This window comes from Sceloporus undulatus, chromosome 7 (assembly GCF_019175285.1).
Source record: "Sceloporus undulatus isolate JIND9_A2432 ecotype Alabama chromosome 7, SceUnd_v1.1, whole genome shotgun sequence".
Taxonomy (NCBI): Eukaryota; Metazoa; Chordata; class Lepidosauria; order Squamata; family Phrynosomatidae; genus Sceloporus; species Sceloporus undulatus.
In genome coordinates this window covers 1828472-1854596 of record NC_056528.1, presented here as the reverse complement: position 1 = coordinate 1854596, position 26125 = coordinate 1828472, and the positions used below count along the sequence as shown (strand labels likewise).

Here is a 26125-nt window from a genome sequence, read left to right as displayed (position 1 = left end):
AGATCTCAGGGTGGAATACCGTAAGAGAGGATTTAAGAAGCAAGGAAACAATAGAAGAGGTTGTAGAAACTTAATATCTTAGAAAACTAATAACGAAATGTTGGGAAAGACCTGTAGTCTCACCTCCGCCAGGTGAAGAGGCAGGCTCTCTCCGGCCAGAAGGAAGCCTTCTACAAGATGGACGCAGTAGTCCACAGAGGAGCCAACAAGGATGGAGAGGGAAATGGCCTCCACGGCTCCCATCTCCCAGCCAGACCAGTACATGATGGTCACCACCAGACAGACAACTCCTAGGGAAGGAAGAAAGAAAGAGAGAGGGAATAGTTGGATCATGGCACTGGAAGGACCCTCAAGGGTCATCTAGTCCAAATCTCTAGAATACAGGAACAGCATCTGTGGCTGGCATCTTCAGAGAATGCATTCTTCTAGAACATGGCCGCACAGCCCAAAAAACCCACAAAAAACTATGTTCTTCCTAATGTTTAAGTGGACTCTCTTTTCCTGCTATTTGAATCTCATTCTATTTGCTTAATTTATTTCACACCTTTCTCCCCTCAAGTCTCTAATCTTTAGAGCAGCAGAAAAGAAGCTCACTCCCTCTTCTATAGAGCCTCCAGATATTTACAGATGGCTGTTGTGGCATCTGTCAGTCTTCTCCTCTCCAAACTAAACACGCACAACTCCCGAAGTTCAACTCTGGAGACCAGGATTCGATTCCCAGCGTAGCCACAAAACCCACTGGGTGACCTTTGGGCAAGTCACACTCTCTCAAGGGAAGACCATGGCAACCCTCCTCTGAGCAAATCTTGCCAAGAAAACCCCATGATAGGTACCCCTTAGGGTTCCCAAAAGTCAAAAATGCCTTGAATGCATGCAACAACAACAACAACAAATGTTTGTTGTACCTAGGATGGTGAGTAGCACAGGAACCAGCAGAAGGACATGAGTGGTGAAGAGGGCCACAGCAGCCACGCAGATGACAAGGGACAGGATGAGGCCATAGAGGGCACTCTGGACACCTGGAATAATACAAAAGAGAGTTTTAGATTTATTCATTTGTTTATTTTATACAATCATTTTTATGGCTGAAATGTGTTTGGAGAGGACTTGGAGACCAGGGTTGAGATCCTTGGTCAGCCGTGGAAACCCATAGTGTGACGTTGGGCAAGTCACACTCTCTCTGCCTTAACACAATTGCAAACTCCCATCCTTTGAAAGTGGCCAGCAACAAGGAGCGGCACATGGGCATAGAAGCACTGCATGATGCCACATTTTGTCGGAGTCCTAATAGTTTCCCCTTCCTCCCTTGGTATGCCCATCGCAGGATGAAGGCTCAGAGGAACCCAACCCACTCACCAATGATCTCCATGAAGATCTGTTTCCAGTGTTCACAGGTCTGGAAGCCCCGCCGCAACGCCGACCCTTTGGGAAACTGCCGGAGCTGTTCTTGGAGGAAGGTTTCCCATTTGAGATAGTCGGAGTAGGTCTGGAAGGACGACTTCCCCTTGTAGGTGGTCTGAAGCAGGAGACAGCGAGGGAGGATCAGAAAACAAAAAGAAGGACCTGTGAAATGGTCAAGCCCCTTTCTCCATCTCCGGCTTTAAAAACCCAGCAGTAAAACACCGACAAATTTGCTACCTTTTTCATGACACCCAAACATGTCATGAATGCATGTATGGGCAACCCCTGGGAGACACACTGCAAGATCAAGGCAGTTTAGTGGACCTGGATAAGGAGTCCTCACCGACTCAAAAGCCATGGAGATCCACTGGACCTTGCCGTCCTTCAGCCCCACGGCTCCGTGGGAGAGCTGCCCTGGGAGGAGGTTCGGCTCCGGCAGGTTCTTACACTCTGGATGGAGCATCTGAAGGACGGAAGAGATACTATAACCTGGAAAGAGGGAAAGCATCTTTTTCATACAACCCAGAAGGCCTGAGAGTGTTTAGGGGAGCTGGATTTAGGGGGACAAGGCCAGGGGGACACCCGCTCCCCAAAATACTCTTTCCTTAGCAGAAATACTGGCCTTATTCCCACTTATAGATAAATCAGTGTGGGACCCAAATCGATGGATCGATTCGACAGCGGAGCGTGGTTCCCACTACATTTGCCCCGATCGCATTTTCCCCCTCTAAAATAACCCACTTGTGGTTCACATTCATGCATCAATTGATTCAAAATGGACCCGCTCCAGCTTTGGCCGGAGGGCAAATTTAAGTCGATGCCAATCCGCATCTGGTTCACACTTGCGCGGAATGGATTTATCAAACAAGACGTGGGTTAAATGGGTCCAGTGCATGGCTCCCTTCTCGGAATCGCTTCAGCGATTCGGTTTAAGTGGGAATCAGGGTCATTTGAACTGTTTGAAACCGATTTTAAAAGGCAGTGGGAATGAGGCCCTATGGAGAACCAGTGACTTCCACTTAGCACAGCACGGCTCTCAGCCTGCATAAATTCATTTTTAAATGCCTGCATGCCAAGATCACTGACGTCACCCCTTAACATGTAACAGCGGGTTGCGAGAAGATGGTTGAACGAACCTGACGGCAAGCATTGAGCTCCTCCCGGCTTGACCAGCTCGGCGTTGCTGGCGATGGCCTTGCAGATCCGGCACAAGCTGCCAATCTCTTTGAAGAGGTCAAAGCCGTCATCGTAAATGACGCTGCCCTTTCACAAGGAGACACACACGGGAGGAGAGACACGTATGAGACAATGGCATCGCACAAAGAAATATGCTACAGCCGGCCATTCGCTGACCTCTGCGCCTACGATAGAAACGTTACAGCTCCTGCAATGGCTGTTCCAGGTGAAAGCAGTGGGAAATTGGAGAGGCGTCTGGCTATGTTGCCGTAGCCAGTCGCAAAATGAGTACATCCTCCACTGAGATCCACTGGGCTATTCCACAGGCCTCAGAGCACCATGTACTGTATATATGCGTAAGTCTAGAAACTGTAATCAAAAAATTGATTCAAAAAACCTGGGTCGACTTATGCATGGGTCAAAGCAAAATTTTCCTTTACTCTTATCAAAAAAGGAACCATGCCCTGGTGAAAGGTGAGCGCTTAATCTCTTCTCGGACCACCTAAAAGAAGCATTAACCCCCTCCACTATCTCATCCATCCAGCCTTTAGGATGAGCACATTTGGGATATCAGCATGTGCCAGTTTACATCTCTGCTAATTTAGCCCAAGCCGGTGCTTTCCGTCCTTAGCTCTCATCCCTCCGTGATCCACACAAAAAGGCATGTGTACCATGTCTCCGATCACGTGATTGTCCGTGCGCCGGGTGCGATTCACCCCGAGAACGCCAAACACCACAAACACCATGGCTCCTGTGTCAACCAGCGGCCGCACGGCTGGCTTTCCACAGCTGGTATTTCCACAAGGGTTGAATCCAGATGTGATCGACAACTTGGCTTTGGGGTTGGCTGCGGAAGAGAAGAAAAGGAAGAGCGGCTGCTGTTTCTCTTACTGACGCTGCTAAAATGCTTTTGGCTAGACAGAGGATGAGGGGGAAAGGGGCTTGGTTTTTGTTTTTAACGTCGTTCTAAAAAGGAACTTCTTTGTCAGAGGCTTTGTTAACTGAGGCATGCCAGTCTTCCTTTAGCTTTTGGGTTACTGCCTTGCTGCATTAGGAAGGAATGGGATCAAGACAATAACAAAGCTCCGTCTGGATTTAAAATAATAAAGGATTTTCATTTAGGTAATAGCATGGTTTTCTCTTCTGGGTCGATATGACCTGAACTCCGGGGGGAGAGTTATTCAACTCCACTCGACTCAAGGCTGCGCGTATACTACCTATGGATGAAAGCGCCTCCGCAGAAAATGCATTAGAAGGGGGCTTGTTGAATGGCTCCTGATGGCTGACAACCGATTAAGTGCGCTCAACCTGATCAGGGCCAGAGCTGGAGACTGGAGAAAATAAACATTTTCTGCAATTGGGAAGGCAGCCAGCAAAGGAGAAAAGAGGCGTCTTGTTGTCTGAGCAGAAAGTTGGTAAATATGAGCCCCGAGGAAGAAGCCAGGGGCATGCTGTGGCTTTTGGGGGTCCAACTCTTGTAGTTTTTCCATTGCTTTGGGAGGACTGATACCTTTGCTTTTTGGGGACTGATTTGTTGCTTCGGGAGGACTGACTTTGGACTTTATCACACGGATATAAGCATCCCAGGTTTCCTCAACCTTCTGTCGGGGTTTTCAGTTTAAATTTAGATTCTGAACGGGATTTGTCCCTTGTGATAAACTGCTTTGTCGCTTTTGGAAGACTAGCAATGCTGTTTTTGAATGACTGACACTCTTACTTTTGGAGAAGCGACCCCTTTGCTTTTGGGGAAGGCAATGGCAAACCTCCTCTGAACAAATCTTGCTAAGAAACCCCATGATGGGTTTGCCATAAGTCAGAATCGACTTGAAGGCACAAAACAACAGCAACAACAACAACAACAACAGAAAAGTCATCTAGGACTCACGTCTCTCGCTCGGCACATACAAGAAGCCTTTGTTGGGACCATCCGGACTGGAGCTGAGGAGACAACCAGGAGGAGCCATGCAAACCCTGCCATGGTAAGGAGGCTTGTGCGACTGGGCAAAATACAGCTTCCTGGAGAGAGAAAGAGAAATGAATGATGCAGAAAGCTTTGTTCCCTATGCAGACAATGCCGTTTTCCATACAAAACAGTCACGTGTGCCTTTTGTGCGGAATAAGTCCAGGATGGTCAAGATTGCCTTCTGTCCAGGATTCTTTTTGCCAAGGTTTCTCAATGCGAAAAAATGTGGACAAGCCTAGATATCCCCTCCAAATCTTGCAAGAGAAATGTGGACTAGCAGAGATATCCCCTCTAAATGTTGCAGGAAAAACATGTGAAGAAGCATAGATATTGCCTCTAAAACTTGCAGACCCAGCCAAAAGGGCTAACTACTTGCTTTCTATATATAAAATGGAGGTTTTCAATATCTATCTATCTATCTATCTATCTATCTATCTATCTATCTATCTATCTATCATTGCGAGTACTATTTTCAAGGAGTGTACCCCCGTCTGAGCGCGTATCTGACCCTGCTTCCTCACCGCGTGCGTTGCTGCTCCTTTGGAGCCACGTAGAAGCTGAAGTCGAATTTCCATCCTCTCTTGGCATCGCAGGACAAGGTGGTCATCATCCACTTCTTGGGGCCCATCTGCTGGAGATGCCCTACTGTGGACATACAAGCGGTCAGCCTCTTGGTGAAGTTACCGTAAGGAACTCTATACACCTAAGCAATGGATTAATGAAAACAGATCACTTCACTACATGTTGTCCAGCGCCAGGGAAAACGGGGCATAAATAGAGACGTTAGCATTGCCAAACCTGCTCAAAACAGCAGCCGGAAGAGAAAAAGATGCGCAAACCCATCAGGATGTGATGCTGAAATTGCCCAGAAGATGAAAGCTTTCATGGCTGGCATCCATAGTTCTTTGTGGTTTTTTGGGGCTATGTGGCTATGTGGAAGAGTTTATTCCTGATGTTTCTCCAGCATCTGTGGCTGGCATCTTCAGAGCATGCATTCTCTGAAGATGCCAGCCACAGATGCTGGCAAAACGTCAGGAATAAAGTCTTCCAGAACATGGCCACAAAGCCCAAAAAACCCACAAAAAACTTCAGAAGAGTCTCATGAGACTTGAAAACTCTTTCTAACCCATCCCCTTTCAGCCTCAGGTCTATTGGACTGCAAAGCCCCATCATCCCCAGCCACTATCCACTATGGATGAGGAGGATTCTAGTCAAAAACATTGGAGAGGGGGACAGATTGAGAAAGTCCATTGATTCTCAGTCTTGGTCTTTGTTCCTCATTTCTTCCCCCCCCCCCCCCCAAGTCTGTTCAGGATCTGGGATTTGTAATCTGTTCTGGTACCAGAGCTCTCTGAAGGCTAAATACAGTATTTCTCAAAACCATAACCATCAGAAGTCCATAGCATTGAACTATGGTGGGGTGTATTTGGCAGTGCGGATGCAACCAAAGGTGGCAAACCTATGCTAGACCTTTCTCCTCCCAATAGCACTTGACTCTGGAAGCAACAACAACAAGAACAACAGGGGGGTCCTGCAAAAGAACTGACTATCTCTTCCATCCCACACCAATTTAAGAATTACAACAACGGGGACATTATGCGTGGCCTTTTTAAAATCCTCTGACGAGGATTGGGAACCACTCTGGGAACTCACCTGGAAGGAAGGGACTTCTCCATCTCCGGCGGAGACTATCTGCCATGGTGCTGGGACGCTGGCGTTGAGAGAGAACCTGTAGACCACTGGCCTGCTTCTGCCTTTAGACTTGAAGATGTAGACCGTTCCCTGGGGGTCTGGAGAACAGGACACCGTCAGACAAATGGGAAGGATGAGGACCCTCCACTGAAGTAGAGTCCACCACTTTCCAAGGTAGGCCTTTCCATGGTCAACCAGACCTTCCCATCATGAACTTGGACTGGAATTTAATCTGGGGGGAGGTCTATGAATTCATTCAACCCAAAACAATCTGTATCGCCAAATTGGGGTCTAACCAGAACTTTGTGGCTGGTGTACTCCCCAAATCATGTGGGGGGACATCTAACTTCATCCAAGCCCAATCTTTGTAAATTGGGATCCCAGCTAAACCTTGTAATCTGGGAGCATTCCTATCTTATGGAGCGCTAAGTAGAATAAAGTTTCGATTGCATATACCTTGGGGGCCAAAGTAGAGGGGTATATAGCAAATATACAAATATACAACGAGAGCGTGCTCATGAATTCACCTTGAATGGCTCCTCCATCCCCAACAGTGCTCCCTCGACTGCCCCACGCCATTCCAGACCCCCGTTTCCTCTTCTCTAAAGAGGTGCGGATGTTATTCTGCAGATTGCGGGGTTTTTCCTGAAACAAGCCTGTCGCACAAGGTTAGTCAGGGACAAAAGGGTATCCAGGATCAAGAGAAGTACAAGGCTGATGTGTTCTTGCTTACAAAGAAGAATATGTACCAGGAGGACAACACATCTTCGGTCAAAAAACCATTCAGGGGACATATGATTTGGTGTTTTTGTAAACTCCTTAAGACAACAGACTGGTATTGGTTATCTTAGAGTGCATCAACTCTTTACAAAGCCACCTTGAAGTCATTTTATGAAAGCGGCGGCAAAAATTATTCACATATAAACAGGCCAGCTCAGTCTGATCCTGCATTGCTCCATAGAACTGGCACTTTCCTACACTGCCCCCGCTATTGGGTTTGGGCTAACTCACCTGAGCAGGTAATGCAAGAGATGCCCTCCGCGCTCAGGTTGTACTTGAGGTCCAGCAACACTTGGATGTTGGTGTCGGGCCTGAAGAGAAGCGGGGCACGGCTGGCCGGGTGGAGGCGGCTGGCGAAGAAGATGGAGAGGATGAGAACCGACAGAAACAGCCCTGGAACAAGAAAGGGGGCAAGGAGTGAGACCAGGTTATGAGACCAGGTACGGGACAATACAGAGGCCATGCTAAGAAGGGTCTTCCCTCGCTTCTAAATCTGCAGGCATGATAAGGAAGGAAGAAATTGGATATGCAAGTTTGGATCCCAACCGGTAGGAAGGGGAGGCAACTCATAGAGGCAGGTCTAGGCTTGGAGGGAGAAATAAATGAGGATGCACTCCCAGATGCAGTGCATCCATCTTTCCCTTCTGCTTGGAGCCTAGACCAGCCCCATTGTAGGTCCCTTGCAGAGCTTGAAGCTTCTGGTCTAGGCTTGGAGAAGAAAGAAAGGAGGTATGCTCCTAGATGGAGTGCACTGTTCTTTCCTTTCCCCACAGAGCCTCAACAAGCCCCATTAAAAAACCAGAAGCAATGGTGGCCCATCTCAGCTGCTGGGATGAAAGTTTTGGATAGAGAGAGAGAGACAAAGGTCTTGAGAATGATTCCCATTATTCCCTCCAAAAAAAGGAGCTGTGTCTATGCATGTATGCACCACTCTCGGGATCATGGCCTATGCAGCCTTGGTGTGGCAAAGACGTAAATGCCAAAGGCTTACCGACAATCACCCACTTGCTCTTCACGGCTGACCAGAGCACCCAGCCCTGCAGGAGGTCTTGGAGGTGACCGATCAAGTGTCCATGGCTGCCGTCCTTTGCGTGGATCTGGAGGTTGTCTGGCAACACGGAGACCAAGGGGACGTCCCCCATTTCCAAAGCCACTGGCAAGAAAAGAGAGAAGCGTGCTGAGCTGAAGGGCTCTCTCTCACAAAAGCTAAGTGAATAGGCAGCAGAACAAAGGGAGTCCTTCTACGGACAAATAGACCGAGCGGCCACATCTATCGCTGTATCTCCAGGCATCGGTTCACTTAGCGGATGAATGGGAATCATTTGGAACGATTATCCAGCACACAAGGATTGCTGCCTCCTTATTTTCAACAGCTTTCCCCCAGCCTAGCAATTCCCTTCCTGACCTTGCCTTTAAAAAGGAAAAGGAAAAGAATGAGGCCAAGTTTTCAAAAGGCTGGTGCGGGAATTAAAACCCATTGCCTTGTTGTGCAACACACACAATGGCTGTCAATCGGTTCCTCTTATTATAAGGGGCAGGGAATTCAAATGGCCTTGCAACAACCGTGTGTGACGTTTAGCTTTGGATTTCTCGATCCGCGATAAAAGTAGGACGGGACTGTTTTACACAACAACGTCAACAACAAGAAAATGTCGCAGCAGGCCATGGTTCCAGTGACTATGGCGGCATCCACATGGCAGAAATAATGCAGTTCGACACCACTTTAACTGCTGTAGCTCAATACTATGGAATCTGTAAATACTATCTATGCGCTTTAATCTTTCTTTAATGCCGAAAACTAGACCCAGTGTGAGAAACTCCTATGTCTAAAACAGTGAGGTTCCACTTGTGAATAAAAACTTTAAAATGGCCATGATAGGAAGATGATAAGCTGTGGGTCCCTCATTTTCCGTATCTCATGCCCCCCCCCATGCGCTGAAGGGGACCAAGGGATCATCTTCACTGGCCACTTCTTAAACCATAAAGAGACCCTTGACCCTCATTTTACCATTCTGACATTAAAAAACTCTCCCCCTTGACTTCATTAGCATTGCAGACATGCGCTCCCGCGTGCGAATGGTGCTACCTCCCTTGCCCTGTTGACCCACGGGGGTCCCGGAGGAAATTGTCATCCTGTCTCCTATTATTCTAGGCAAGCAGCGAAAGAATCCATTTCCATAAATTACCATGCGCGGCAGGGAAGGCATATCAACGAGGCGAGATGCTTGTGGTGGACGTTTCATGCACCTCAGGCTGTTGAGAGCCATTGACCTCCCAGCGTTAAAAGGAGGCGCATGCTGCAGGAGGAAAAGGGGGATTTGCAAGGTGGTCCCCCAAAAAGTAGTTGGCTATTCTGGGAATTGTAGACCAAAAAGTAACGTTTCCAAAGGTAAGTGAGAAACAAAGTCCTCTGGACAAATAGGAAAGATGAGAGTCTCCAACCAACCTGGTTCCTCTTCCACATTCAATAAGGGGATGTCATCATCCAGATAAGGCAGGGTCCCTCTGTTTTCACCGGCTGCCTCCGTCGAGATCAACAGACCATCGGAGACATGCAAGGTATCCTTCTTGGTGCATTTCTGACTGCAGCTGTGGCAAGAAGAGGAACAGATGCCAAGTGAGTCTCTCCAAGCACCAAGATAGCCGTGCAATCCTCCCCCCCCCAATTTTTGCACAAAACCAACATTTTAGCACGGACGACAGGACTTTTCCTGCAAAACTGGTGCTTGGTTATTTCATTGGATGGGGGGGGGGGGGGAAGGCAAGTGTGCCGCAAATTCTTATTTACGACTAGAACTTCAAAACGCTTCTGGTTCTTCACTGACTCCAAGTGAAATCTAGTTAGCTCAATGTAAGTGACTATAGCCACCTGTTTAGCTGCGGGGTTAAATCCAATCGTTCCCAAATAGAATGAAGCTGTTGAATCAGAGAAGCCTCTTTCATGCACCTACAAATTTCTATGTCCTTGAATGCAACTTTACGGTCAACATCTAGAGGTTGACCACAGAACCACACTGGAGGACTTACAAATGCCTAGAGAAGTGTTTTCACTAGGAATCACTAGGTACTCCAGCACAACTTTATGGTCAATATCTAGAGGTTGACCATAGAATCACACTGGAGGACTTACAAATGCCTAAAGAAGTGTTTTCTCTAGGAATCTCTAGGTCCTCCAGTGTGGCTCTATGGCCAACTTCCAGCAGAGTTATGCTGGAGGACTAGAGATTTCTAGAGGTAATATTTTAATCAAAGACGCAAATAATAAAATCCATAAACATCAAAGCTGCAAATGTGGAAAGAAGACTATATATATGAAGTCAACTGCATAGGCCTCACCTAGCCTGGCAAGCGTTCTCCATAGGGGAAAGGTAGAGAGACCAGATCCCAAGAGCCGCAGGCATTGTGAAAAGGACGGCAACCCAACAACAAGAAACAATCAGCGACATGAAGAGTCCAAAGTCGTGGACAGCTGGTATCTGTGGATAAAATAGGAAAGAGGATTTTGGGAAAGCCATCATGCGATGGAGGCTGGCCACTCCAACATCAGCAGGGTAGCAAATCTGCTTCCGTGTTTAGTCTGAACTAAAATGCCAACTATTTGAGCATCTTAACTCAGGGGCCTGAGTGTGTTTCGACACTGGCAAAAGGGAAAAGGCTCACTTGTGAGAAAATGTTGGCCGCGTAAGCTGCAGCGGTGGTCAAGGAAGTAAAGAAGGTGGCTTTCCCAGCGGTTTGGATGGTGTGGATCATCCGAAGGTTCAGATCTTTCAAGTGGGTGGCCTGCCGGTAGGTGTTGATGAAGACAAAGACGTCATCCACACCTGAAATGGCACAGAAAAGGGGACACCATTGGGAAACATATAAGATTTAAGTGCACTGGAAGAGAAGGTTAAGCAGGTCCTAGTCTCTGGAGCAGCAGAAAACAAGTTTCCTCAATATGACATTCCTTCAAATACTTAAACAGGGCTATCATATCACCTCTTAACCTTCTCTTCTCCAGGCTAAACATCCCCAGCTTCCTAAGTCGTTCCTCATAGGGCTCCATGGTTTCCAGACCCTTCACCATTTTAGTCACTCTCCTTTGGATGCTGGCCACTATCGATGCTGGCCATGAAAGCCTTTGACTTCACATTAGGAAGAACCTCCTGAAGGTAAGAGATGCTCAACAGTAGAAGATTCTCACTTGGAGAGTGATGGAGTCTCCTTCTTTGGAGGTTTTCAAACAGAGTCTGGATGGCCATCGATCAGGAATGCTTTGGTTGTGTCTTCCCGCATGGCAGGGGGTTGAACTGGATGGCTTCTGGGGTCTCTTCCAACTCTATGAATCTATCCTTCTTTGTAGGTTTTCAAACAGAGGCTATAAGGCCATCTATCAAGGGTGCTTTGATCCATGGCAGAAGGGGATTGGACTGCATGTTCCTTGGGGTTTCTTCCAACTCTAGGATTCTCTGACTCTATCAAAGCGGCTTTATTCCAGGTCAGACCCTTCTTCCCTTGATCTACCGCAGAGTCCTGCATCTCTCCCCAGGAGATTTTTGAAAAACTGACATGAGAAGAAGGTATATCCTGCGAGGACAGCTTTGTGAGAGATGGCGGCATTATAACTTAATTAACTAAAGGTAGTTTATACACATTCTCCCCTCCTCTGATATATAACCCAGCACGGCTCTCAGTAAAAAATTCATCTGCAACGAAATTACCAGAAAACAATTACAGAGAGCCGTAAAAGCACTTAATGAAAGGCATGTAATGAGTTACGGAGTAATACCAGCGACGTTTCTAATGCTGGCAGAAGTAATTAAAAAGCACGGGGCAATTAAAGTCAAAAAAGTTCTTGCTTGTCGATCGCAGGTTCTGATATATCGCAACGTATCGCGGTGCGGAAATCCTGTCTTAATAGTAAGCCCAATGAGTTAGGTCTGCTAGAATTTTGTAAGTTCTTCAATGTTGTTTTGTGTCGCCTCGTCCTTTAGCTCCTTTGCTATATGCGCTTAAATTTTACCCTTGATTTATCCATGGGCCATAGCAAAATCCATCATTTTGGCCCCAAAACTTTGTTCCAAGACTTATACATGAGGTTGAGTATATATTCTACTCCAAAGTAGAGGGAATTTGAAGCCTGGTCTCTGGAGTCATACTAATTCAATGCTCAAACCACTATACTACAGTGGCAATACTGGCATTTTCCACCCAAGGAATAAGCCCCACTGGACTCAGTGAGACTTATTTCTGAACATACAAGCCTAGGGTGATATGGAAAACTGGATAAGTTAAAGCAACTTACCAATCCCGACAATGACAAAAGCCGCTACTCCATTCAGGATCCCTAGGTATTGGATCCCGAACACCACGTGGTACAAGAAGAGGGCCACAAGGCAGCTGAGGCCGATGCTAGCGATCCCAAAGAAAGACAGGAACACTGGAGGAAAAAGAGGGAGAGAAAGTGTGGCCAAGAAAATTACTCTATTGTGCAGAAGTCCCAAACTTTTCATTGGCCCAGGACTATTCTTGAAAGGGTTTCTCAACACCGGGGAGGAAAAGAATTGGACCATTTTTTGACTTAAAAACGTTATACCAAATGCCTGAGAGGTCTAATTCAGGATAGGACTTGGTGCTATATTTTTAGAGCATTTAAGCGCATGCCTCTGCTTCCACGCAGTTGGCGTCTTTGCAAATGGATGCAGACGCTACGAAATGTCAATAAGCCATGGGCATGCGTCAAAAGGAACCAACCCCCTAGCAAACGCCGCACCCTTGGAACTACCTGCAGCTTTAAAGAAGAGGAGGTTAAGCCCAATATGGTTGTATTATATTATTATTATTATTAGTAGTAGTAGTATTAACATCAACTCACCTGAGCAAGAAGCAAGGATGTAGACCAGCACCGCGATGCAGCTGCTGCTAATGAAAGCCAGCAACATGTCGTTGTTGAAGGTCTTCCGGACTTCGTAGTCAAACAAATCCGTCCCGCCGTAAAGCACTTGGACTTTGCTAGCAGGGAACGTGGGATGAAAAGTTAGGATGGCAATAATGGTTATATTTATTTACACCCCCCAGTTTGGGACGCAAGATTACAACAGAGTTTTCAGAAGCATAGGGTGCATCTAAACCAGTGATTCCCAAACTCTGGCCTTCCAGGGGGTTTTGGACTTCAGCCACCAGAAACCCTGACTATTGGCCAACATGGTTGAGGCTCCTAGAGCTGAAGTCCAAAACACTTGGAGGACCAGAGTTTGGGAATCACTGATCTACACAGTAGAAGTAATGTCTGCTCATATTCATTGGGATCCATTGGGATCAATCAGGTCTACAAACTTGAGTCCCAGTATCTATCTTGTCTTCCTAACCTCCGACGGATGGAATTGACAGACTTCTGTCCTTTTCCTTCATTGAAAATCATTTGTGTCATCTGCAGTAGCCAAAATCCAATTGCTGGCGCCAGTTAGAGTAAACCTATTGACTCAATGGCATTTACATTAATGCTGACTTACCATTCAGCCATCGATTCAAAGGGTTGACACTACTTGGGGTGCATCTACCTTGTAGAAATGATACAGTTTGACACTGCTTTAACTGCCATGGCTCCATCCTGGGAATCCTGGGGTGCATTGCATGGTGAGGCACCAGCTCTCTTTGGCAGAGAAGGCTAAAGACCAGTAAAACTACAGATCCCATTCCATAGGATGGCGCTACAAAGCAGCATCAATTGGCCTTACTTCTGCATTCCTCCAGATGCCCACAATCCCTTCATTGTTTGGTGGTTTCCTATCTTTTCTGTGGGCTTTTCCCATCTAGAAGCTTAAGAGGTCTCTCCCTAGTCTTTGTTACTGGCTACGCAAGATACAGCTGGTATTTTTGGTCCGACTCTTTTGCCTTCCACCACTGGAATGTGGCCCTTGGGTTGGAAAAGGCCCCCCACGTTTGGATTGGAGGAAACTACAGAGCCCAGTTTCCTTCTTGCTCTCGATAGATGGGTCAACGCTAGGAAATCTCTTTAAGCGTCAGCAAATTCTGAAGGCTCTTCTCTCAAGAGCCACAGGATTAGATTCTCTGCAAGAGAAAAGAGTGACTGCAGAGAGAAAGGAAGAGACTCCCTCCCCGAAAACTTTCCTCTAGAGCTTAAGTTTGCTCCCTCCTAAAGACAGCAATTCCGCCCGGAATCCTAATCGGCCTTTTATTATATTAAAAGCAGCACAAAAGTGGGTTATAAAAGCAAGCAGATTCGGAGGGCTCAGCAGCCTACGTCGAGAGCTGAGAGAGATGCCCAGGCTCTTTTGCAAGGAGCGAAAAAAGCAAGGCTCCAAGCAAAGCTAATCCAAGATAATTAAAAGTAGAAAGACAATAAAGCTGGCACAGGAAAAGAATAGTCCCCGGCGAGACTCGCGAGTTCTGCCAATCTTCGTTGGCACACACTGCAAGACGTTTGAAACACAAGGCTCAGAATTTGGTTGCAATATCAGTCTGTCTCCTGGAGTGGACCCTTTCCTGAGCTTCCAAGTCAGAGGGGTGCAAATCTGCCCCAGGTTTTCCATTGCTTTAAAGGGATTTCCCAAAATGTAGGGACTTCAAAGTACTGAACAACACCATGCTTTAAATGAGTTCTCTATGGTGCTGAAATTCAGCATCTTGGATAGCTCTTTTAAAGCCCAAAGAAGCAGAAAAGACAGGTTGATCCTCCTGCATCCAAAACACTCCAAAATTGTATCTGGCACTTAGTCTGTACAAACCACACACTTTTGGGCACAAAAAAGTGGCATTTTCTATGCCAGAAACAGCACAGAGAGACACAAATATTCGGTTCCCATCTTGAATTTTGACACAGTGGGGAATGGGAAATTGGTGGGTAAGATAAATCTCCTTTCCCCCCTTTTGTTGTTATGTGCCGTCAAGTCATTCCCAACTTATGGCGGCCGTAAGGTGACCATGCCATGGGGTTTTCTTGGCAAGATTTGTTCAGAAGAGCTTTGTCATGGCCTTCCCCTGAGGCTGAGAGTGTGTGACTTGCCCAAAGTCGCTCAATGGGTTTCTCAGCTGAGCCAGGAATCGACTATGGCCCCCAGAGTCATAGTCCAACACTCAAACCTAGAGGGACTCTACCTAGAAATGCACAAAAGTGAGGTCTAGACATGGTTCTGCAAAGAAGGGGAATCCTGCTCCTACTCACCTGGTAGACTGCTTGGCCAGGAGGGTCACGTAAGTCACCACGAAATTTTGGAACTTCTGACGCTGTTCTTCCCAGCGGTCTTCGACGGAGTAGTAGCTGGGCAAAGGGGCCCCAAAGAGAATCTCGCTGCGCAAGAGGGAGCTGCGCATGTTTTCCGCCGACAAGGCTTCGTCGACGTACCAGTAGAACTCAGGGTGTGTCATGGCCAGCTCTAGGGAACCTAGAGGCAGGTAGACAACCCAGTGGTTTGGGAACGGCCTGCAGCTCATTGGATGGCACCTTCATTCCTTCCCTTCCACCCACACATAACACAACATCCATCACAGCAAGTCATGAGAAGAACCCCATTAATTTCAGAGCAATGCTTTACATACATATATTTATATTATCGGTATTCTGCATTTGGTGTCAGTCTCACCCTGAGAGTCCTCTCCTTGGAATGGAGAAGTGGGAACCTAGGCATCCTACTCACCTCGAATGTCAGCCAGATCTTGCCCCAGGCCGTCGTAGTAAATTTTCCCCCCTCTTTCGGTGGGGAAGAAGTAAGTCATGAGGGAACTGGGAGGGGAGCAATATGAGTAAGAACCCAACGGAAGGTCTTTGAGGACCTCATGAGGCTTCCAACAAAATTCCCGGAAATGAGGGTGGTCCATGATCCTGCGCTCGATCTCATGGATTGTGACCAGGCGCTCGGAGGTGAAGATGTTGTTGTCCGTATCGCCCCGAGCGAGGAAAATGAGCTCAATGCGCCAATGCGCATGAGTCTGAGTGTTGGCGCTCACAACGGCGTTGGCGTATTCCCAATGGGACGGAGTGCTCCGAGGCTGGCGGGAGGTTTGGTTGGTTGAACCCGGCTGGACTTGAGGAGAGGAACTAGTCCTGTTTTGATCCAGGCTACGTTTCCGCCTCGCCTCCCGAGCGCCGCCCAACCAGGAGGCGTTGTGGTGGAGATGCTGGAGATGCTCGAAAATCAATCTCTGCAAGGTCTCCGAATTGAAGTCCGCCAAGTCCCGCCGGCTACGGCCCCACGAGCCAAACTGAGCCTTCAGGGCCAAGGCGAGGGAGTCGAAACGCCGGGAGGACTCGTGGTTGCGGATCTCGAAGGCGTTGTAGGAGATATCGATGTCCAAAGCTGGATAATGCAGGAACATCACAATGGCCAGGGCGGCTGGAATGGTGCAACCCAAGAAGAGGATGAGGCTGGCAGAGTAGGGGTTGGTGAAAACCCAGCCCACCACGTTCCAAAAACTAGAGGTTTGCACGGTCGTGGTTGGCGCGGTCCGTGGACGGGAATTCCACTGGCATTTGCCACACAACTGGGTCCCTTTGGTTCTCTTGCAGGGGCCAAAGGCGGCCTCTTCCTCCTCATTGAGCCAAATGTCCTGCAACAAGGGATCATCCTCAGCGTCCATCCTGAACACCTGTATGGACAGGAAAGAGAAAAGAGCACAGGCTGAAAAGCTAGAACCATCATCGTCACCACCACCACCACCACCACCATCATCATTGTGTTTACATTTGGCCCTCCAAATTTGTGGCTGTGACATTTGCTGATAGCCTTTAGGGCTGAAGAGAGTGGTATAAATACCATAATAAATAATAAATAAAATTTGCAGATATGATTATTCACAGATTTTTATTAATATAGCCTCTCTAGGATACGTTCCCAGACTGAGCGAAAATCGTGGACAATGGTGAATGCTATATGCTTCCGCCACTGTGACTCTACTATGGTCAACCTCTAGCATCCTGCAAATGGTAAGAAAGGGGTCAAAGTCTTCCAATAGATTTTAATTTTGTGGATTTGGGATGTTATTTGTCATGTTTGTAGTGGGTTTTTTTCCATCACAGGCTTGCATTCGCCCATTCTCAGCATCCTGTGTGTGCGTTTTGCTCTTACAAAAAGGCTTGAACGGAAACATCCTACAGAGAGCAAGCACAGATTAGATGGCTAATAGCCTCATCAAGAATAATCTTCTCCCCCAAAGCTAATGATCTTTATTAATAACAGGGGAGATAGAGAAACAGCAGACAGGGGCCGTGTCAAAAGTGACACGCGATATACATAAATAACCTTCCCAAAGCTTTCAACGTTTTTCCCCCCTCCCGCAAATTAAGAAGTGTTTTCGAATCACGATTGGCACGTCTCCCAGGACCAAAGTGGATGTGACATTTGCAGTTGGATATCTTGCAATTTCTAAGACGTCAAATAGCAGGGTCTGGAGAAGTCGTTTTTAAAAAGAAGAATGAACGGCCATGGTACCAACTCCGGCCTCCAAAGTAATTGTCTCATTGTGTTTTAGCTTTGGTATTTTGTGGGTATGTCAACAATGTTTTCTTTAATTGTTGTAACCATAAGTGGTTCAAGCTGTGTGCAGAGAACATATGAAGACTAAGAAGGAGGAGGAGTGAAGATAGGAGGAAGGAATATCAATTCTAAGGTATGCAGATGATACCTTATTACTAGCGGAAAACATCATAGGCTTGGAACAATTACTAGAGAAGGTCAAAGGCGAAAATGGAAAGGCAGGGGGTTTGCCATGGCCATCTTCTGAGGCTGAGAGAATGAGACTTGACCAAAGTCACCCAAAGGGTTTACACGCCCAAGCTGGGATTCGAACCCTGGTCTCCGGAGGCCTGGTCCAACATTCAACACCATTACACCACGCCGGCTCCTACGAGCCGTATACAATCATTAAAAAGCACACACAAGTTAAAAAGAAAGCATGAGTGTGTGCATACACAGACACTCAACTATGGCTTTCTCCTTTGGAAAGGGAGCCGTGCCACTCCCGGCTCTTCCTTTTCCAGCTTGTTTTTGGAAGGAGAGAACGCCTTGCACCACTCCTCCAAATCTTAAGAATCCTTCCTCCAGAAGCATCTCTGGGACGGATCTTCATGCCGGTGAGGTTATTTTTTAAATTTACGGCCCTTCCTTCCAGCCTGTCTGGCTTGGAGCGCTTTCACGAGATGAAATACGCCAAGGCTCTTCCTCCCCTTTCTCATTAAGGCTAGATCTTTCCCTTCCCAGGCTCTCCGTATTTTATAACCTCATTATTTATTTTCCTACCCGAGAAGTACAAGGATCACGGCTAGCTCCCTTTCTTCCCCGGCTGCCTTGGAGCCATCATCCCACAAGGCAGAAGGCGTTGTGCTTCAGAAATGGCGAAGAACCCATTTGGCACAAAGGAACAACTGGTTCCCATGTCAGTGGGGCAGCAGATCCATGCCAGGTATTGGGTAGCTCTAAAGGAATGCACTGAGGGATCAGATTGAGCACCTTGGGGGTGTTGTGTTGTGCACCTTCGAGTCGTTTCCGACTTACGACAACCCTAAGGTGACTCTATAGTAGAGTCTTCTTGGCACGTTTCTTCAGAGGAGGTTTGGCCTTGCCTTCCCCTACGGCTGAGAGAGCGTGACTTGCCCAAGGTCACCCAATGGGTTTCACGGCTGAACTGGGAATCGAACCCTGGTCTCCAGGGTCATAGTCCAACACTCAGACCACTACGCCATGCACCTTGGGGAACTCTGTTGAAAGCTAGGCTCAAACCTAGCATGCATTGACTCTCCCACTATACAACCTGGTATGGGGGCATCACTGGAAGGGTACAGGGGACATGGACCACACTGGATGACACCTCAGAAGGGGTGTCAACCAGTAGAAACTTCCTTCTGGGTCTGGCGACTTTGCTAGCCGGATGTAAAAGCAAGTTGTCTCCCCTTTTCACCCAGCTAGAAGCTCCTCCAGACCCAAGAATGTGACGGAGTGGGCTTCTGCTTCCTCCATCCTCAATATGACATCCCTTCCAAATATTTAAACATGGCTATCATGTCACCTCTTAACTTTCTCTTCTCCAGGCTAAACAGACCCAGCTCCCTAAGTCTCTCAGCATATGGCTTTATGGTTTCCAAACCTTCCACCATTTTGGTCGCCCATCTTTGGACACGGTTCCAGTTTCTCAACATCTCTCTTGAGCTGTGGACCCAATATTCCAGGTGAGGTCCGACCAAAGCAGAATAGAGTGGCACTATTATTTCCCTTGATCTGGACACTATGCTCCTATTGATGCAGCCTAGAATCGCATTGGCTTTCTTAGCTGCCGCATCACACTGTTGACTCATGCTTGGCTTGGGGTTTAGTAGGACTCCCAGATCCCTTTCGCATGTACTTCATTGCAGGAAAGCCTTGGAAGTTTTCTCAAATGAAGAGTCTTCTCTTTGTCAAACATACAGGATCCTGGCGGTCATCTATTAAGAAGAAGTAGCACACCCATTGCATTTGTGCGTCCTATTTTGCAAAATGGGTTCATATAATCACCTGCATATCTGGAGCCAAGAGGGATGTACAGCTCAGTGTTTAAATCCTGGCAGCTCAGTAGTTAGTTAGCTTTGCATGCAGAAAGTTGGCTTTGCATGCAGAAAGTACCAGAAAGTACCATTCGGTCCACTGTATCTCTCTGTAGGGATGGGAATAGGAAAGGTACCCAAGTAACAATTCTTTAACATCCCTAATGACGGTGCATTTGTCTCCAACGGCAAACATCCGCCCAGCTCTAACCAGTACACCAAACCATCTTTCCATGCCTACTGTGAGAACCCAGTCCTGTGGCAACCTCCAGACTGGAAAACTGGAAGCGAATCTCCAACAACCATCCCAAGCCTTCCTTCCCCGCAAAGCAAAATCCTGCTATCTTTCCCCATAGCAATTTCCGCCCCGACGAAGCTCTCTTTTGTAGCTTGACCCTGAGAGTCACAAGCAATTTCCAAACGCAGCCAAGCACCAATTTGAAACTTCACCTTTCGCAAGGGCTCCACTTTCCACAGAACTACAAATACGAGGCGAGGCCGGAGCCTCCGCCGCGAATGCCGGCGAAGAACGCAGGGCTCCTAAACGGGCCAGATTAGCAAATACATATCGTAGAGCTTCCAAATACATATATTTATTTGTATACGGTATTTTTAGAAAACACCCAAGCAGTGCTGTTTTCAGGCAGAACATGGATCCCAGAAATATGCCATAAAACTGACACTGATGTAATAAAATTGGTATTTATAGGACTAGCGCACCAGATGTTGCAGCTATATGAGATCTTTAAGTCTCTCGCGCTCTCAGAAAATTTCTTTACTCAGCTCTTAATGGACCATCTCTGCTTATTACTGGTTGTGGTTGTGGTTGTTGTATGCCTCCAAATCGTTTCCGATTTATGACGAACCTAAGGAGAATGTCTATCTCATCCAATCCATCCATCCCATCATCTTAGCATCTGACCCAATCCATCCATCCATCATCCATCTCACACAATCCTCCATCCATCTATCCATCCCTCCATCCATCTGATCATCTCACCCAACGCATCCGTCCATCTGTCTTGGGTCCGGTACTGTAAAATCGCGATCTTGTCCTCTCTGCGCAGGCGCAAACGTGTTAATCTGCAATAAAAAACCGATCGGTATGTATTCGTGTGCTGAATTCATTTGTATTTGCACTGCTTTCTCTTTTGGATGCAGACTGTTTTCGCCTTTGCATGTGATGAGCTAGTGCATTATTTCATGCATTTTCGAATTGGCCTCAGTTTCTTTTCTTTCGGGACGGTGATGCTTTCCTCCCGCGTGAAAAAGTCCATGGTTAGTTTGAACGAGGAGAGGAGAGTTTGCATGCAGGAAATCCCTTTCTATCTACAGAAGGGGAAAGAGAATGCAAAAAAACCCCCCGTCCAACAACAGCCAATTCGTCCATGCCAAAAGGGAAAACGGATTGCAATGGCTCCTCCAGGTCGAAGTGTGGTCTATCTCCTTGGCGGACGTGGGAAAGGAAGCAAGAGACCAAGCTAATATGGATCACAGGTTATTTTATTTCTGTTTGCATCTGCTCCTACACCCTTTTGAGCTTGCAAAAGTCGCACCCTGAGTTGCTTGAACGCCTCTCCTGCGCCAGCCTTGCAGGCTCCTAGGAGGCTTTAAATAAACCCCCTCGTTTTCTCCTCTCTCTGGCAAAAATTGACTAAGTCATCATCCCCACAGCCTTGTTGAAATCTCCAAGGCTGATTGGAATAATTGCTTCATTAGTTGTTTTTAAGGCTCAGCGCGGAGCCAGGGAAAAGCAACTCACCCCCCTCTGTCACTTGCAGATACACCGACAAACACAGAGCCAAACCCATTTCTTTCTCACAGCCCTGGAAAGCAGCTGAAGTCAACCAACATAGTCTCCTTGTGCAAAGAACCAGTGACACACAGCAGTGGTGGCAAACACACAAAGTAGATGCTTTTGCAATGACTTTTCCCCTCCGCACATCCTTGCACACTCTCCATGGTTCATCTAACCTACATCCCTGCAATTTAATTCTGAATGCAAGCACAGCCACACACAAAAATGGTTTAAATTTAAATTCCTGGTGCAAAATGGTGGAAGGTTTGGAAAACCACCAAACCCTCTGAAGAGTGGCTTAGGGAGCTGGGTTTGTTCAGTCTGGGGAAGAGGAGGTTAAGAAGTGACATGATGGCCGTGATTAAATATTGGAAGGGATGTCACATTGAGGATGGAGCAAGCTTGTTTTCTGTTGCTCCAGAGCACAGGACCCGGAACAACGGATGCAACCTACAGGAAAAGTGATTCCACCTAAACTTTAGGAAGGACTTCTTGATGCTAAGAGATGTTTGACGGTGCTTTGATTGTGTCTTCCTGCATGGCAGTATGGGGTTGGACTGCATGGCCCTTGAGGATCCCTTCCAGCTCTAAGATTCAATGATCTTGTGACAGCTTCTGCAACAGAAGTAAGAAATCGCCATGAAGGTTTCGTCGGGCGCAACGTCAGCACAGAGGGAGAAAAAGAGAGCGAAAAGGGGGCCGATGCGAAGATGCAAACACGTCCTCTGATCTCACCAACGCTTACCGCTGGCGGCCAATGGGGCAAGCCATGCGGAAAAAAAGGAAGGCATTAAAACATTAGCATGGCTCAGCAAGCAACAGCAGCCAAACTGCAAAGCCTGGCAGGGGATGGAATTGGACAAGGGGCCCGGGTGTTTCTGACACGTGACTCCATCATGGCAAAAGGGTTTCACACGAGGGCTAGGCGACTCTGGGGCGTTTTTATTTGGGCCAGGATTTATTTAAATATGCACCTGTCCCTCCATATCCACTGGGGTTAGGGGCACAAGACCCCCATGAATCTGGGAAAACCCCAAATAACAAAAACACCATGTTTTGACCTGAGAGGACACCTCTCTAGGAATCTCTAGGTCCTCCGGCGCAACTCTGTGGCTGACGTCCGACAAACATTGGCCATAGATCCAGAGAAGGGCCCTAAGTCGATGTCTATCGATCTTCCAAAATGTGATGGTATTGATTGGCAGTTGTATTAAAGTCCTGCATTTGGCTACAAAACTCCACAGCGACGAATACTGTATGGCTCAGGAGCAAGGTTCTTTTCTGCAGCTCTGGAAGGCAGAACTTGAACCCACCACCCAGATCCCACCTCTTCCTTAGATGCCTTCGCTGGGTTTCTTCAAAGAGATTTAGTCTACATGTGCACTGCAGAAATAATCCAGTTTGACACCGCTTCGATGCTATGGAATTCCAGGAATGACTTGAAGGCACACAACAACACTCTTAACATTGTGTATTTAAAACCAAAACAATGCGAGTTGGGCTTTTTAAAATGCTATTTGTTGTTGTTGTACACCTTCAAGTCCTTTCCGACTTATAAGGCGCTCCGCACCTATCCAAATTCTTGGCAAGGTTTGCCATGGCCTTCCCCTGAAGCCGAGAGAGTGTGACTTGCCCAAAGTCACTAATGGTGAATTTTGTTACCTCTTATTGCTTAATCCCACAATACCATCTCCACTGATCCATGAGTCTAACACCGTCACCATTTTTCTCCTCTTAAACATCGAAGCCAGCGAAGCTTCGAAAGCTTGCCTTGTGCACTTCATGCTTTGGAGTCGACCCAATAAAGTTATCGCTCCTTGTGGGTTTTGTTATACCTTGCTGCACAGCTACCCTCGAAAACATATTTTCTCCTTGGTATTTTTATATAGAGTCTTTCCTTTCATGCTCCCCTGGGCCTGTCCATCTTTCCCTTTCAATTCAGCCACAAAAACCTTCTGCGAGAGTTGCTTTGACATCCGTGGAGCCAGGAGGAACGGGAATATAATTCCAACCAGAGCCAAAATTTACGGTCAAGATGCAAGAGCAGCTGGCGGCTCTTGTGTCAGTCAGGTGATGCGTCCGTTCTGGGGTTTTGCTTTAATTGGTGCGCAGCTTCCACGCAAGCTGGAAGATACTATAGTGCGCCTGCGTATGGTGCGGGAACACTGTATATATATTTTAGCATTCTGGAGACTTTGGAGGACTTCATGGGCGCTTTGGGAGGCCACACTTTGGGTTCCCAAGGGCCACATGTGGCCCATGGACCACTCTTTCCCCACCTTGGCTTCAGACAAGGATTCAGCGCGTCTTCCTCTCCTCTGTTGCAGAGCATTGGGAGTTCTGATCAAATAAAACTCCACCATCCAGAAGAATAGGAATGTCTTCTGCATCCTAGGAGCTGGCGACGCACGCAGGAAACAGCACTCCAAAAGATGGAGAAGAAGAAGAAAATTGCTTTTGGATCAGAGAAGGTGGAAAACAGGCAAAACAATGGGGTAAGAGAAACGTGGTCCCCCTCGGTCAATAGACCATTCCGGCTGATAGCATCTACCTCGGCACAAAAGCCCTTAATCCCGCTCCTGGTATATCCAATTACATGTTAGTTACTGTTCTTTGGCCTCTCGAAAAGGAAAGGACGGATCCGCTGCTCAACGGGACACACACAAAAAGCACCCCTAATAACCTCAGAGCAGCCTTGCAGATTGAGAGACTTAAGAGTTGAGCTGGTCTCCTGTTTCCAAGCCAGTGTTTCTGGTTTCAAAGCAATCAAGGTGTTGTCATTGCTGTTGCGTCGTTTCCAACTTACAGCGACCCGAAGGTGGACCTCTCCTGCAGCACACCGTGCAGAGTCCTTAATAATGTTTTTATACTAATGTTGCCAATAAATCATAGCACAGAATATGGAGATGGTTACCTCCCTTGCCTTGCAAACTATGGTTCTATTAATGCAGGCTGAAGTAGCATTCGCTTTCTTTGCTGCAGCATCACACTCTTGAGTCATGTTCAATTTGTGATCAACAATAATCCCAAGGCCTTTCTTGCACATGCTGCTGCTAAACCAAGCGTCCTCACATGCCATTACAGTACCATGTTTTTTCACCATGTTCTGCATAGAAGTTGCATAGTCCTGGCATACAATATTCATGCAAATCCGGAGAGGGATGTTGGACTGCAGCCGCTGTATTCTTGAACATGCCGAGGGCCAGCAGCTGCTCCTGGATGATTCAGATGGTCTGAGAGAATGCTTTTTGTGCCCAGGCCTCCGACATGCCAGCCATGTTTTCGGACTTTCAAATGGTCCACCCCTTTGGCTGTGAAAAACGGTCTCTCTCCGCAAGATCTGGCAAAGCTCAGGAGTTGGCTTTGGCGTCTTTGGCACAGAACGGCAGGGCTTCCAGGCAGATGGCAAGAGGTGCTCTGGGAAAAGCAATTGGGACATTGGCAGCCAAACAATAAGCATCCATTCAAAAAGAAGAAAGGGGAAAGCCAACCCAGAGATGACCAAGGCAGAAACCATACAAAAGCCATGGAAGATAAGCCCGCTAAACTTAAAGCCCAGGGCCCTTGGGCCCTACTTAGGCCCAAGTAGAATAGACTGGTTGAATCTAGATTTACTGACATTTTGACTAATCACTCAATAGTTGCTTCAATGGGGCTGCATCTGCACTACCAAATTAATGCAGTTTGGCACTGCTGTAACTGCCATGGCTCCATCCTACAGAATCCTGGACTTTTAGTTTGTTGAAGCACCAGGGCTCTCTGACAGAGAAGGCTAAATAGCTCCCAAAACTATATATCTCAAGGTTTCATAACATTGAGCCATGGCAGTTAAAGTGGGGTCAAATGGCACTATTTCTGCAGATGCAACCAGAGGTGGCAAACCTATGCCAAACCTTTCTCTTCTTGATAGCACTTGACTCTGGAAACAACAACAACAGAGGAGAGGGGGGTCTTGCACAAGATCTGACCATCTCTTCCATCCCATGTGGGATTTGGGAGGGCTGGTGGGGGGATTCAGAAGCTACAAGAGTGGGTTCTGGGATCACATGCAGCGCACAGACTCATTATGACTGGGCACTATGACTATATGTTGCATTTAGATGGGTGGATAGATAGATGGACAGGCAGAAGGACGGATGCATTGGGTAAGATGATCAGATGGATGGATGGAAGATTTGGTGAGATGGATGACAGATGGATGGATGGATTGGGTGAGATGGTGAGATGATGGGATGGACAGATGAATGGTGGATGGGTAGATTGGATCAGATGGATGGGTTGGGTGAGATGGATGGATGGATCAATAGGTTGGGTGAGATTTGGCAAGATGGATGACAGATGTACAGATGGATAGATGGATGGAAAGGTTGGATGAGATGGACAGATGGATGGGTTGGGTAAGATGGTGAGATGGCTGGCTGGCTGGCTGGCTGGCTGGATAGATTGGGTGAGATGGATGGATGGATGGATTGGGTGAGATAAATGGATGGATAGGTTGGGTCAGATGGATGGATGGGTTGGGTGAGATAGACAGATGGATAGGTTGGGTGAGATGGATGGATGGATGGATGGATGGATGGATGGATTGGGTGAGATATGGTGGCTGGATAGACAGATAATTTTAAAGCAATTTTATAATGTATATACACAACTGTACTTAATATATTGTTCTAACTGTTGGACCAGTTTTGCAAGGCTGGGTGGCTGGGATTGATTTGTCACTGCTGAAGTCTGAGAAAGATTTTAAACGATGATGATGATGATGATGATGATGATGATGATGATGATGATGATTGAATGAAGC

General features: G+C 47.2%; 1 protein-coding gene across 1 annotated transcript in view; it reads right to left on the bottom strand.

Moving 5' to 3' along the window:
• The window catches only part of DISP3 (dispatched RND transporter family member 3), a 34745-nt gene that overhangs the window by 2040 nt on the left and 6580 nt on the right, over positions 1 to 26125 (bottom strand). Inside the window, exons 2-20 of the mRNA XM_042477972.1 lie at positions 15649 to 16597; positions 15177 to 15396; positions 12867 to 13003; positions 12297 to 12431; positions 10673 to 10833; positions 10349 to 10488; positions 9459 to 9601; positions 8004 to 8165; positions 7244 to 7405; positions 6760 to 6888; positions 6194 to 6330; positions 5062 to 5243; positions 4463 to 4593; positions 3249 to 3424; positions 2538 to 2664; positions 1745 to 1890; positions 1357 to 1516; positions 906 to 1019; positions 124 to 290 (exon numbers count right to left, since the gene is read on the bottom strand). Coding sequence (XP_042333906.1) covers positions 124 to 290; positions 906 to 1019; positions 1357 to 1516; positions 1745 to 1890; positions 2538 to 2664; positions 3249 to 3424; positions 4463 to 4593; positions 5062 to 5243; positions 6194 to 6330; positions 6760 to 6888; positions 7244 to 7405; positions 8004 to 8165; positions 9459 to 9601; positions 10349 to 10488; positions 10673 to 10833; positions 12297 to 12431; positions 12867 to 13003; positions 15177 to 15396; positions 15649 to 16588 — 3669 coding nt within the window. The 5' untranslated portion in view covers positions 16589 to 16597. The remainder of the gene's footprint in view (positions 1 to 123; positions 291 to 905; positions 1020 to 1356; positions 1517 to 1744; positions 1891 to 2537; positions 2665 to 3248; positions 3425 to 4462; positions 4594 to 5061; positions 5244 to 6193; positions 6331 to 6759; positions 6889 to 7243; positions 7406 to 8003; positions 8166 to 9458; positions 9602 to 10348; positions 10489 to 10672; positions 10834 to 12296; positions 12432 to 12866; positions 13004 to 15176; positions 15397 to 15648; positions 16598 to 26125) is intronic.